The sequence below is a fragment of the Danio rerio genome, chromosome 14 (assembly GCF_052040795.2).
Source record: "Danio rerio strain M-AB ecotype USA chromosome 14, GRCz13ab, whole genome shotgun sequence".
NCBI lineage: Eukaryota > Metazoa > Chordata > Actinopteri > Cypriniformes > Danionidae > Danio > Danio rerio.
Genome location: NC_141034.1, coordinates 6890992 through 6903822, shown reverse-complemented (window position 1 = coordinate 6903822; position 12831 = coordinate 6890992). Strand labels below are relative to the sequence as shown.

Below are 12831 nucleotides of genomic sequence, written 5' to 3'. Positions count from 1 at the left end.
TCAGTGTGTGTCTTCGAAGTAATTGAAAGATCCAAAAGGGCATCCTGCTGATTTGATTCAGAAGGGCACTTTTTTTTCAGAAGGCTCACCGGTCAGGTATACATTTGTGCTACAATATCAAGATGAAAGTCATCAAAGCTTGCGTAGAACAGACCCAGATCCCAACCCAACTTTGAGAATAGATTGACGGCAATGTTTTTTAAAATTGGCAGATAAGAGTCTCGCGTTAACGCAGATAACGACCCACTACTACTTTTAATACTTTTAATTATCTTTTTGTTTTATTTAGCAATAAGTTATATAATTTATCTTAAGATTTAGATTTTTGTCAGATATATTTCAATTACAAAAATTTATATTTTTACAAAATCAGATAACACCAACGCTGAAATACACTTCATTTTCTTCATATACAGTGCTCAGCATACAGTTGAAGTCAGAAAAATTAGCCCCCTTTGAATATTTTACTCTTTTTTTTAAATATTTTCCAAATGATGTTTAACAGAGCAAAGACATTTTCACAGTATGTCTGATAATATTTTTTCTTGTGGAGAAAGTCTTATTTGTTTTATTTTAGCTAGAATAAAAGCAGTTTTTATTTTTTTTAACACCATTTTAAGGACAAAATTATTAGCCCATTTAGGCTGATTTTTTCCGATAGTCTACAGAACAAACCATCATTATAAAATAACTTGCCTAATTACCCTAATCTGCCTAGTTAACCTAATTAACCTAGTTAAGCCTTTATAAGTCACTTTAAGCTGTATAGAAGTGTCTTGAAAAATATCTAGTCATATATTATTTACTGTCATCATGGCAAAGATAAAATAAATCAGTTATTAGAGATGAGTTATTAAAAGTATTATGTTTAGAAATGTGCTGAAAAAGTCTGCTCTCCTCTAAACAGAAAAAAAAATAAACAGGGGGGCTAATAATTCTGACTTCAACTGTATATAAGTACACCCCTCACAAATCTATCTTCTAAATTTCTATTTTAAAAGGATGCTGCACAATATTACATTTGTGCATCAGTACTGAAGCCAAATCTGGAGCTAATCAGGAACAAAAAAAGTATGATAACGGTCCAAAAATGAGTACACCCGAATTTGTGTTAAGGAAAAATATGAAATAAAAAAAATAAAAAGAGGGAAAACCAATTGAAACAAAAACATGTAGCAAATTTTGTTTGAATTTTATATTTAGTATTTTCATTTCGCTTGAATTTAAATGTGTTTTCTTTCAACTTCCAAAGAAGTTCGGTGACAAAAATACTATTTTAATATATATCTTTTTAATGAATCTGTTTTGTTCAAATGCACCAAAATATGTGACCTATATTCACTGGGAAATAAATAAAAATATTCATTATCAAAATGGAGTGTACTCAATTATGCTGTAACATGTAATTGATGTTTTCCCCCTGCAGTTCGCAGGTTTTTCACATAGATTTAGTCTCAATTACCATCCCATCGATTGCTTAAAAATGTACTACTTATGTTAGTATGTTAATATTATGCCAGCATTACCTTGAGAATGACTGTGCGTTCTGGGGTCTGTATATGAAAGGTTCCCTCCTCTCCACGCAGCGGGTAACTGAATGTGGCCCGAGTCAGATCCACCTTACCCAGAGAATTAATATCATGTGCCATGCGGTAGTAAAACAGCTGACAGCTCTTCTCCTCATATGCAAACCAACGGGACTTCCAGGTTTTGAGGGGTCCGCCCTGCTTGTTGAGGTATCCACAGAGTTTAGTGCTGCTTGGAGTGGGGGTCCCTCTGAGGATTGAGGTAAAGTTAATATTATATTTGCACATTCGTTCAGTGACAACTTGTGAAACACTCCCTATATTGTTTATCATGATACTTTGAATATTCAGTCTGAAATAGCATGTAAGAATAAACAACATTAGCACTACTTAATTGACTGTGAACAATGTAGTACTTTGCTAAAATCATTTCCCTAAGAACAATATTCTGAAACGATTTTATTATCTAGAAAGTCTCAATGTGTGAATATAAAGCCAACTTTACCCCAATCCTTTGAAGGGGCCCTCAGGCTGAGCTGCATGAATCTGGGGGTCCTGTTTGTCCCAAGCCCCATCTGCCTCTTCATCTGGAGCATATACATTCAGTTCTGGAGGAGGGGGAGTGCTGGAGCTTCCCTTGCTCTCCATCTGGTTGTATCAAGCAAGAGAATAAAGAACATTAGACAAAATGTTCAGGTAATCAAATCATGTCCATTAGCAAGCAAAGCAAAGACACGCTAATATATATTAAAACCATTTTAATGTCAAAGTTATTAGCCCTTTAAGCTAAAGTCTACAAAACAAACTAACATTATACAGTGACTTGCCCTAATTACCTAACCTGCCTAGTTAACCTAATTAAAATAGTTAAGCTTTTAAATGTCACTTTGGGCTGTATAGAAGCGTTTTGAAAAACATCTCGTCAGATATTATTTATTTCCCAGAGATGGGTTGTGGCTGGAAGGGCATCCGCTGTGTAAAAACGTGCTGGATAAGTTGGCGGTTCATTACGCTGTGGTGATCGGATTATTAAAAGGGCTAAGCCGAAAAGAAAATGAATGATGAATGAATGAATGAATATTATTTACTGTCATCATGGCAAAGATAAAATAAATCAGTTATTACAAATAAGTTATTAAAACTATTATGATTAGAAATAAAAATATCTTCTCTCTGTTAAACATAAATACGGGAAAAAAATAAACAGGAAGGCTAATAATTCTAAATACAACTGTGTATGTATATATATATATATATATATATATATATATATATATATATATATATATATATATATATATACTTTTTTAGTTAACATTTATTTAAAATATTTGTATATATTTGTATTATTTAAAATATAAAAAATATATAAATAGTTAAATATTGTAATATTATAAATAATATTTAAATTGACTAGTTTTATTTTTTATGATTAGGTTAATATTTATTAATATTATTAAATATTTATATATAACATTTGAATTAGATTTTTTATTTATTTCTAATGTGATATTTACATTAACAATTTATTATTTAGCAATAACAACATTTTGATTATTTTCTTTCTATTTTACTCAGCAACACTGTTAACCAATGAAAGACAAAACTGAAAAAAAAATAAACACACACACACACACACACACACATGAAATAAAGAAAAAGCATTATTTAGAAAAATATATTTATTAAAGAAAAATATATATAATTAAGTTTGAATAATTTACAGTAAATAATCATACCATGAATTCAATGAAATAATCAGTTAGTCTTTATGAATAGCAAACACTTCAGAAATTAATGAATAACATAGGCTATTTCAAAATAACACTATTTTACTCCACAAAACTAAAGCATTTTTGCAAACTCAAACCATATTATTTAACATAAAGGCACACAAAACTCAACATAATACAATGTCACAGACTTAAATCTTACAAATTTTGATATTCCTGCATACTTAGAAGAAAAATAAGATCATCTAGTCCACATGGCCATCTTCTTTTACTTAATAGTAATAATCGTATAATAATAAACTTGTAAATACACTATACACAATATCACATTAAGTTATGTGATAAAATGCTTATAGTAACCTGCAAATAAACTGAATGCATTTTTCATTATTTTAATGTAAATCTATAATGTATGCTAATGTTATTAATAAAATTATGAATACTGTTGGTAAACTTTTTATATTGCAAGTTACACTCGTTAGTCGTCAACACCTAATATTAAAGAAGATTTCGCCCTGTCAGTTGCCATAAACTGCAAGTAAACACCCTGTTTACACGTAGTTCGTGATAATTACATACCTTCTGTCTTTAAAAAGCTCAAAAGTTATTCACTCCATGTGTTTGTCCGGATGGCACTACAGATAAACAACACACACAAACAACTCCTCGGCACTTCCTTCATGAATGACTCATATTTCTGACTGAGTCCCAGCTTGAAGGAAATCAGGAAACACCGCGCACACACATCAGGAATATGTAACTTAGGTTTCCATATTGCGTAGGACTGCGTCTTTGGAGAGGCGTGTCGTGAATGCCTGTCATTTCGTTTCAAAATAATAACGTTAGTTAACTTACATATTTGGATTTATGAATTTCAGAAATGCTTGTTTTAAAAGCCAGGTTTTTTTTAAGCCACACGGTTTAGCTACGCAAATTGATTGAGGGAATACTTTTAATACAATTACGTCTATTTTGTAAATAAAATACAATTAAATTTTAATTTTCAGTGTCATACGAATGAAAGATTCATTCCAGTGAATCAAATCAACCGATTCACAAAACCGGCGAAAATGTGTGAACGTTTTTGTTGTTTGTTTAATTTTGTTGTTTTTTTATATATAAATAATAACAACAACAAATCTACAATTCTATCATGACATCAAATTAAATACGATATTATAAAATAAAAAATACATTTTTACGTTTTCAAGAATATATAGCACGCCTATAACACACAAAACTATTTAGCAACAATATACAGTAGATACACCCAAACTCTGAGTATATTTAGGACAGCATATTAGATACTGGCTATAGACAGCAAGTTCACTTTTAATTAACTATAAGCGAAAATCGTTGGTTCATGTTATCCGACCTGAGAACGAACTAACTGAATCACTGAACCGTTCGAGAAGATTCACTGACTCGAGTTAGAGCAGCTGATTCACAACGATGCAACCGATGTCATTTTAAGATAATTTTGGATTATCTTCACGCCTTAATTACATGAGTATTACATTTAATTAAGACACACGCGTTTAATTTGTTTCAATAAACTGAACGCTGTAGACATTTTTGATACAAATGAACTCTTTTGCTCTCCTCGACAATAGAGGGAGCGTTTGTTCAAATAACCACACAGCTCCGCTTTTTCTACGATGTCAGAGTTCATGCTGCACTGAAAACAACGTGTGAGTGTGTTGTGTTGTGTTGTGAATGTACGCCGCGCAAATGATCGTTTTCATCTTTAAGAAGGTATAAAATAAACAAGGTAAGGGTCACTGGTCGTGTTGTCATTTGCGCGTACGCTTTAGTCATAGCATTGTTTTGTGCTACGTTAGCAACAAACCTTAGATATAGAGGTAAAGTTGGTTTTATATTCGCACATTCTTTCATTTAGCAGTCTCTATATTGTTTACCATGTTACTTTGAATATTCGATAGGAATTAGTATGCAAGTATGACTTCTTAACAACATTAACACTATCTAATTCACTGTGAACAATGCTGCACTTTGATAATCATTTGCTGCTAATATGATTTCCCTATTTAGAAATGGTAAACACTGCTTTTCTGAAATTATATTATTAAGGAGAATGTCTGAATATCCGAATATAAACCCAACTTTACCTCTATACCATATACATCTATGGCAACAAACTAGGAAAAATAGTTTGTAGTTAATTGAATACGCCTGTTAACAGTATAAGTAGATTTATTCTGCTAAAGAGATATGTTTAATGAGTTTTGAAACTATCTCAGTGCTATTTTTAACAAAAAGTTCATAACCACATTTTACAGGTGTCGTTGAAAATAGGTTTTGGAGATTATTTATTTTCATCAGTTACCAATACATGTCCAACACCCTATAGAGGTAAAGTTGGTTTTATATTCGCAGATTTTGACTTTCTCCTTAATAACATTTCATAAAAGCATTATTTGCAAACTAAATAGTGAAATCATATTAGCAGACAATGACTATCAAAGTGCAACTTTGTTTGTAGTCAAGTAAACAGTGTTAATGTTTTTTTCAAGTCACACTTGCAGGTTATTTCAGAATGAATATTCAAAGTGCCGTGATAAACAATATAGGGAGCCAGTCACAAGTTGTCACTGAATGACTGTGTGAATATAAAACCTACTTTACCTTAATCAACACCCCCAGGAATGTTTCAAATTGAGGTGAAGTTGGTTTTATATTCAAAATTTCGTTTATTATTGAACACATTCCCTGTATTGTTTACCACACTATGAATATTCGGTCTGAAATGTCATGTAAACATGACTTCGAAACAACATTTGCACTATTTAATTGACTGTGAACATTGTTGTATTTTGATAATCATTCGTTGCTAATATTTATAAATATTTCCCTGTATTTATAATTTGCAATGAATACTTTTGTGAAATGTTATTATTAAGGGGAAAGTTGAAATGTTTGAATATTACCCCAATCTGTTTCAAAAGCAATCCAATATGATTTTGTTTACAAATCTCGTTGCCATGTCTTATTGTATTGGTTGTAAACATCCAGTAAGTCTTACAAAATATGGTTTCAGATCTCATCTTGAGGAAAACATAAACCCACAATGAGAAACCTCAGTCTGCTGAAGCGCTTCAGAAGTGTGGATCTTCCCATTCCAGGATCTCCTCAGTGTTTCTCTATCAGGAGTGAGGCTGGAACAGTGCTAGTGGCCTCAGAGTTTGCCATCACAGAGTACAACCCTCAAACCGGAGAGGTATTTCTGGAATAAATAAAAGGAGGGGGCGTTTCTGTATTTTGTTCATTTAGTTCACCACAAAATGTTGACATACTGTCAAAAGTTCAACATAATTTGTAAAAATGTCTGTCTGTCTGTCTGTTTATCTATCTATCTATCTATCTATCTATCTATCTATCTATCTATCTATCTATCTATCTATCTATCTATCTATCTATCTATCTATCTGTATATCTATCTATCTGTATATCTGTATATCTGCACTGGTGGGAGGCATGCATTGGCTTAAGGCCACAGGCCGACTGCCTTAGTGTTCCACCAGTGATGATAATGCACCCATATCGCACTGCTAAGAGTCTGATATTGCTCTTATACAACAAAAACAGTTTAATGGCATAATCATGTAGATAAACAAGAAATTCAAACATGGAGAGTCTAAAAACTCTTTTTGTAAGAGGTACTACTTTCTTCTGCCGTTCATACAACTCTGAAGCTGACCTCAGAACAGCAGAAACTAATTCACCAACATAATTTTAGAGCTAGTATTTGAATGATTCATATGCACAATGTCTAAAGTGATGACAAAACAGGTGATTGTGTTCACATTTTAAGATTATAAAGCTGCGGTTACACTGGGCTTTTTCTCCCATAGACTTCTATTCATACGCATGCGAATGCGTCAGACTGGAAACGCAAGGACATACGTCAAGTTTTGCAGGCTGCTGCAGTGCAAAGTTCAAGCTTGGTGAACTCTGACCTGCAAAATCGCATCACTTGACTGCGTTAGACCAATCAAAGATCAAAACATGACCTTTCTGTACAGAACTTTAAAACATGGAGCAATCGCTCGCTTTTTTAAATGTCCAATCATCTTGTTTAATCCCGCCCATTTTCGCAGCGCCGCACGACAGAATATCGCATGCTTAAACTCTAATGTAACCGCAACTTGAGGCTGAATGGCATGAAATGCCATCAAGCGACAGAGCTGTCCCAGTATTTCTCTATTGCAATCACGATATCACAATAATTAACCCTAAAAAAGCCAGAGCAAACAAGCACTACCAGATTACTATGGTATAATTACAGCATATAAAAGAGAATGATCGACTTAGAATTTCTCTTACCTGGGCTTATTATGCTGTCTCTGTCGCCATCTTGTGGCAGAAAATCAACCGTCTTTGCTCTGCTCAGTATAGCAGGCTAATGACCTCCAATGCACTAAATCACCGAAATTATGAATAATTAAAATAGGCACTATCCTTAAAAATAAACTGCATAGTTGCAATCTAAGCACTACATTCTCGCCTAAAAAGCCTCAAAAGTACATTATGTTGTCCAACACGTGCAATATTATATATATATATATATATATATTTATTTATTTATTTATTTATTTATTTTATTACTTTTATTACTTCATTAAAGAAGATCTTTTCAAGAAAAATGAATAACTGTAACCACTGACATCCATAGTATTTGTTATTCTTACTTTGGAAGGCTTTCAGTTTTCTTTAAAATATCTTCCTTAGTGTTCAACAGAATAAAGAAATGCATAAAGGTGATAGTGTGTAAATTTTAGTTTTAGTGGGAACTACACCTTTCAGAAGGTTTGTGGTTTTATATTATTTTATTTTATTTATTTCAAATTTGTGTAGTTCATATGATGAAAACAAAGTGTCATGGGTTTGGAATGAAATATTCATGTGTAAAGAATGAAGATATTTTTGTTTTAGCTTGCACGTTATCCCATATTGTTCTGGGTAAAATTAAGTTGGTTCATCGTGTCTAGTACCAAATAACTAAACATTTATAATCAGATCACTTTCATTGTCACATCACCAAGAGCATGTGTTCTCCAATGAGTGAAAACCAGACAGTGCAAAACACAATGAGATACTTTGTACAGACAATAGACAATAAAAAAGACAATATACATTTAAATACAGTCTGTACATAAATAGAGCCTAAATATGTATGATGTACACAAGTAGAGACAAATAATGCACAATATAAAATATATGTTTTAATATATTAAAAAAAAAAAAATATATATATATATATATATATATATATATATACATATATATACATATATATATATATATATATATATATATATATATATATATATATATATATATATATATATATATATATTTAGGTGTTTTCACCTTTATTGATAGGACAGTGGAGATATAGAGACAGGAAAGTGTGGGGACCAGAGATAAGGGAAGGATCAGCAAGGGACCTCGAGACAGGAATCGATCTCAGGTCGCTGCGAGCACCTCGGTACTATGTGTCGACACACTAAACACTAGGCCAGGGGTGGGCAAACTCGGTCCTGGAGGGCCGGTGGCCTGCATTGTTTAGCTGCAACACTAATCAAGCACACCTGAACATGCTAATCAGTGTCTTTAAGATCACTAGAAATCTATAAGCAGCAGGTGTGTGTGATGAGAGTTGGGCCTAAACTGTGCAGGACACCGGCCCTCCGGGAACGAGTTTGCCCACCCCTGCACTAGGCTATTGGCGCCGACAATATTTAACATATTTTATACACATATGTACACATAGTTTGACTGCTGATGAATGATTGATGTAGTCTGTATTGTCTTCAGTGTTTATCTTGCTGTTTAATGTACTTTTTTAGGTTCTCAATGAGGTTTCACTGACGGCAGATGACTATCTCCCAGAAGATGGTAGTGGCATTGTGCTGGCAATACAAGATCTGCCAGATCAGGAGTCGGTTTGTTTGGCCACTGCCAACGGGGATGTCATTCTCTACAACCTCAACACCAGTCAGGTCATTGTTTGATTTTAATGCTTTTACTTTTGAAACTATTTCATAAACATGGTGTTCTAGTTTTATGCTTTCTAACGAACAGTGTTTACTTTTTTTTTTTTTTACTATTAACAGTTGGAGTGTGTTGGCAGTGTTGATAGCGGTCTGACCGGCATGACTTGGAGCCCAGACCAAGAGCTGGTGACTCTGACCACAGGTCTGTATTACTAGCAGACCTTTTCAGTGTCAATGAAGTAAACATATACACTCACCAGCCACTTTATTAGGTACACCTGTCCAACTGATCGATAGCGCAAATTTCTTAATTAGCCAATCACGTGGCAGCAACTCAATGCATGTAGACATGGTCAAGACGATCAGACTATCAGAATGGGGAAGAAAAGTGATTTAAAGTAAGTGACTTTGAATGTGGCATAGTTGTTGGTGCCAGGCGGGCTGGTCTGAGTATTTCAGAAACTGCTGATCTACTGAAATTTTCACGCACAACTATCTCTAGGGTTTATAGAGAATGGTCTGAAAAAGAGAAAACATCCAGTAAGTGGCAGTTCTGTGGGCGCAAATGACTTGTTGAGGTCAGAGGAGAATGGCCAGATTGGTTCGAGTTGAGAGAAATGCAACAGTATCTCAAATAACCACTCATTACAACTGAGGTATGCAGAAGAGCATCTCTGAAAGCACAACACATCAAATCTTGAAGATGGGCTACAGCAGTGGAAGACCACACCGGGTGCCACTCCTGTCAGCTAAGAACAGGAAACGGAGGCTACAATTCACACAGGCTCATCAAAATTAGACAATATAAGATTGGAATAACATTTGCCTTGTCTGATGAGTCTCGATTTCTGCTGTGACATTCGGATGGTAGGATCAGAATTTAGCATCAACAACATGAAAGTATGGATCCATCCTGCCTTGTTTCAATGGTGCAGGCTGGTGGTGGTGTAATGGTGTGGGGGATATTTTTTTGGCGTACTTTGCGCCCATAAGTACCAATTGAGCATCGTGTCAACATGACTGCCTACCTGAGAGTTGTTGCTGACCATGTCCATCCCTTTATGACCACAGTGTATTCATCATCTGATGGCTGCTTCCAGCAGGATAACGCACCATGTCATAAAACACAAATCACCTCAGAATGGTTTCTTGAACATGACAATGAGTTCACTGTACTCAAATGGCCTCCACAGTCACCAGACCTCAATCTAATAGAGCACCTTTGGGATGTGGTGGAATGGGAGGTTGGTATCATGGATGTGCAGCCGACAAATCTGCTGCAACTGCATGAACCAAAAATATGGACCTAAATCTCTGTGAAATATTTCCAGTATCTTGTTGAATCTATGCCATAAAGGATTAAAGCAATTCTGAAGGCCAAAGGGGGTCCAACCCGGCACTAGGAAGGGGTACCTTGGGACTTGTAAAGTCCACCTAGGGACTACAGATGTAAATTAGCTTTAAAGCTAATTCTGGCACAACATGTCATGTTGTACGTTGTCCCTGTATAAATAAATAAAATAATAATAATAATAAAAATAAATAAAGTGGGTGTATGTATTTTAAGTAATAATTTTTTTTGTTTTTTGCTGCCACTCAGCATATTGCTGCTTCAGTCAGCTTTGCTTACAAGTGCATTAAGCTATTATTTTTGACTCCTTCTCATTGTGTCCACTTGTGTCTTATATGATACGTTAGGCCAGGAGAGCATTATCATGATGACCAAGGACTTTGAGCCGATAACGGAAGTTGCAATCAATCAGGATGACTTTGGTGAAGGTATTATTTATAAACGTGCTCACTATAACAATGTGTCCTAACAACATGTGATGCGATGCAACAGGCAATTCGGCTGTGTCAACAAAATGTGACTTAACATGACAGAAACATTTAAAAACCAGCCACTGCACTCCCTACGAAGTGGTAAAGCCTTTTAATTAATACATATTAAAGCTCTTTAACATTATAATAGGCTTCTGAGTGGCCAATGTTTTTGGTTTCCACTAAAGAACAGGGGTCCGTTCTTCGTATCTCGCTTAAATGATCTAAGATGATTTGGCAGAGCCTGGGTCGGTTAATCTTGATAACTAATCTCTGGCTAATTTGGTTCTTCAAACAAGTTCGCAAATCAGATTAAAATGTCTGGATGAACTGAACTGAGATCGCTGCCTGTTGTGAAGGACAGATCTATCGATCCTCGAAATCACGATCAGCAATGTAACAACTGGCTGACGGCACAGCAGCGTAATGACATCATCTGATTAATATTCAATTATCCATGTGAACAAAATTACATCAAATTAGCAGTAAATGGTTCCTTAATACGATACGCAGCAATAACTTCCCAACATTTGTTGTGAGCTGCAGGCTTTACACTTTCATGCGTCAAGAGTATTCATCATGTATTTCAATGCATATCAATGTATTTAGTTCTACATTTAGAAAAGATTTTCTTTATTATTGTAGCCTATAGGCCTACTCAAGTGTTTTAATCGGCGTAAGGAATAACTGTATAAATTAATTTTGCATCAAAAAAGCATTTTGATATTGGTAAAGGTATCAATCACCAACATATTAGTGATCAAAACACGTGCATGACTGCATAAATTATTATGCTTTATATTAAAAAGTCGAATGTTGTGCATATACGCATTGCATCTAAAAAGTTCATATCAATAAATTTTCTCTTTGAACCACCAGGTGGCAGTCTTTTATTTTTATTTAAAATAAGTTTTATTAATATATATTTTTTAACTTTTTATATATATATATATATATATATATATATATATATATATATATATATATATATATATATATATATATATATATATATATATATATATACTTTTCCCAAGTGTATATAACTACTGTAAGAAAATATCAGCATTCGGTACATACTTTCAGTATTATCTTTGCTTAAACTGACCCGATCTAATCCTGTTTATGTGAAATCAACCTGCTTCTACGCAGGCTTGTGCTACCAGAACTGTTACTATGACAACAAGACTCGGATGAGTTTTGAAGAACGAAAAGATCCTGGATCATGTCAAATCCAACTAGTTAAGTAATCCATGTACGAAGAACGGACCCCTGATCTGGCTTTCATTTTTAATTTTCAAGATCTTAAGTGAAATATTTGCTGCTGCTTTCAGTAGTATGGCAATAAAAGTCATATTAAATAGCGTTTAAACTTACACTGGGAGCATTTAAGACTAAATAAAACACATAATCAGTACCTGAGGTGATCGTAGTAGTAGTAGTCGTAGTGTTTTACTTGTTTTATTTTCTAGATCTGATTTAACACTAAATAAAGCACATAATCAGTACCTGAGGTGATCATTGTAGTAGTCGTTGTAGTAGTATTAGTCGTAGCAGTCTTTGTCATTGTAGTTGTCAAATATATGTTGTTGTTCTTCTGCGACATCGCAGAAGTCGAAAGCATTTCTAAAATAGAAATTTTGCGCGTCGCTTTTGCAGATGGTTAAGACAAAAACTCCTTTTAACATGGAAAATATAAGTTATTTTATGAGTTGTGATGCTGTATTTCATGTA

The 12831-nt window shown here is 34.0% G+C and overlaps 2 protein-coding genes across 7 annotated transcripts in view; one reads left to right on the top strand and one right to left on the bottom strand.

Moving 5' to 3' along the window:
• Window positions 1-3945, bottom strand: part of tbc1d2 (TBC1 domain family, member 2) — a 42378-nt gene extending 38433 nt beyond the window's left edge. For both annotated transcript variants that reach the window (XM_087281058.1, XM_087281059.1), the window contains exons 1-3: window positions 3839-3945; window positions 2032-2174; window positions 1527-1776 (exon numbers count right to left, since the gene is read on the bottom strand). In XM_087281058.1, coding sequence (XP_087137184.1) covers window positions 1527-1776; window positions 2032-2174 — 393 coding nt within the window. In that variant the 5' untranslated portion in view covers window positions 3839-3945. The remainder of the gene's footprint in view (window positions 1-1526; window positions 1777-2031; window positions 2175-3838) is intronic.
• Window positions 3946-4934: 989 nt separating this feature from the next.
• elp1 (elongator acetyltransferase complex subunit 1) overlaps window positions 4935-12831 on the top strand; it is a 42286-nt gene continuing 34389 nt past the window's right edge. For 2 of the 5 annotated variants that reach the window (XM_087281027.1, XM_087281024.1), the window contains exons 1-5: window positions 4935-5014; window positions 6318-6497; window positions 9130-9282; window positions 9397-9478; window positions 10975-11055. In XM_087281027.1, coding sequence (XP_087137153.1) covers window positions 6348-6497; window positions 9130-9282; window positions 9397-9478; window positions 10975-11055 — 466 coding nt within the window. In that variant the 5' untranslated portion in view covers window positions 4935-5014; window positions 6318-6347. Of the gene's footprint in view, window positions 5031-5564; window positions 5633-6317; window positions 6498-9129; window positions 9283-9396; window positions 9479-10974; window positions 11056-12831 lie in introns of those variants that run through there. The other 3 variants (XM_087281026.1, XM_087281023.1, XM_087281025.1) reach the window with 2 other exon arrangements.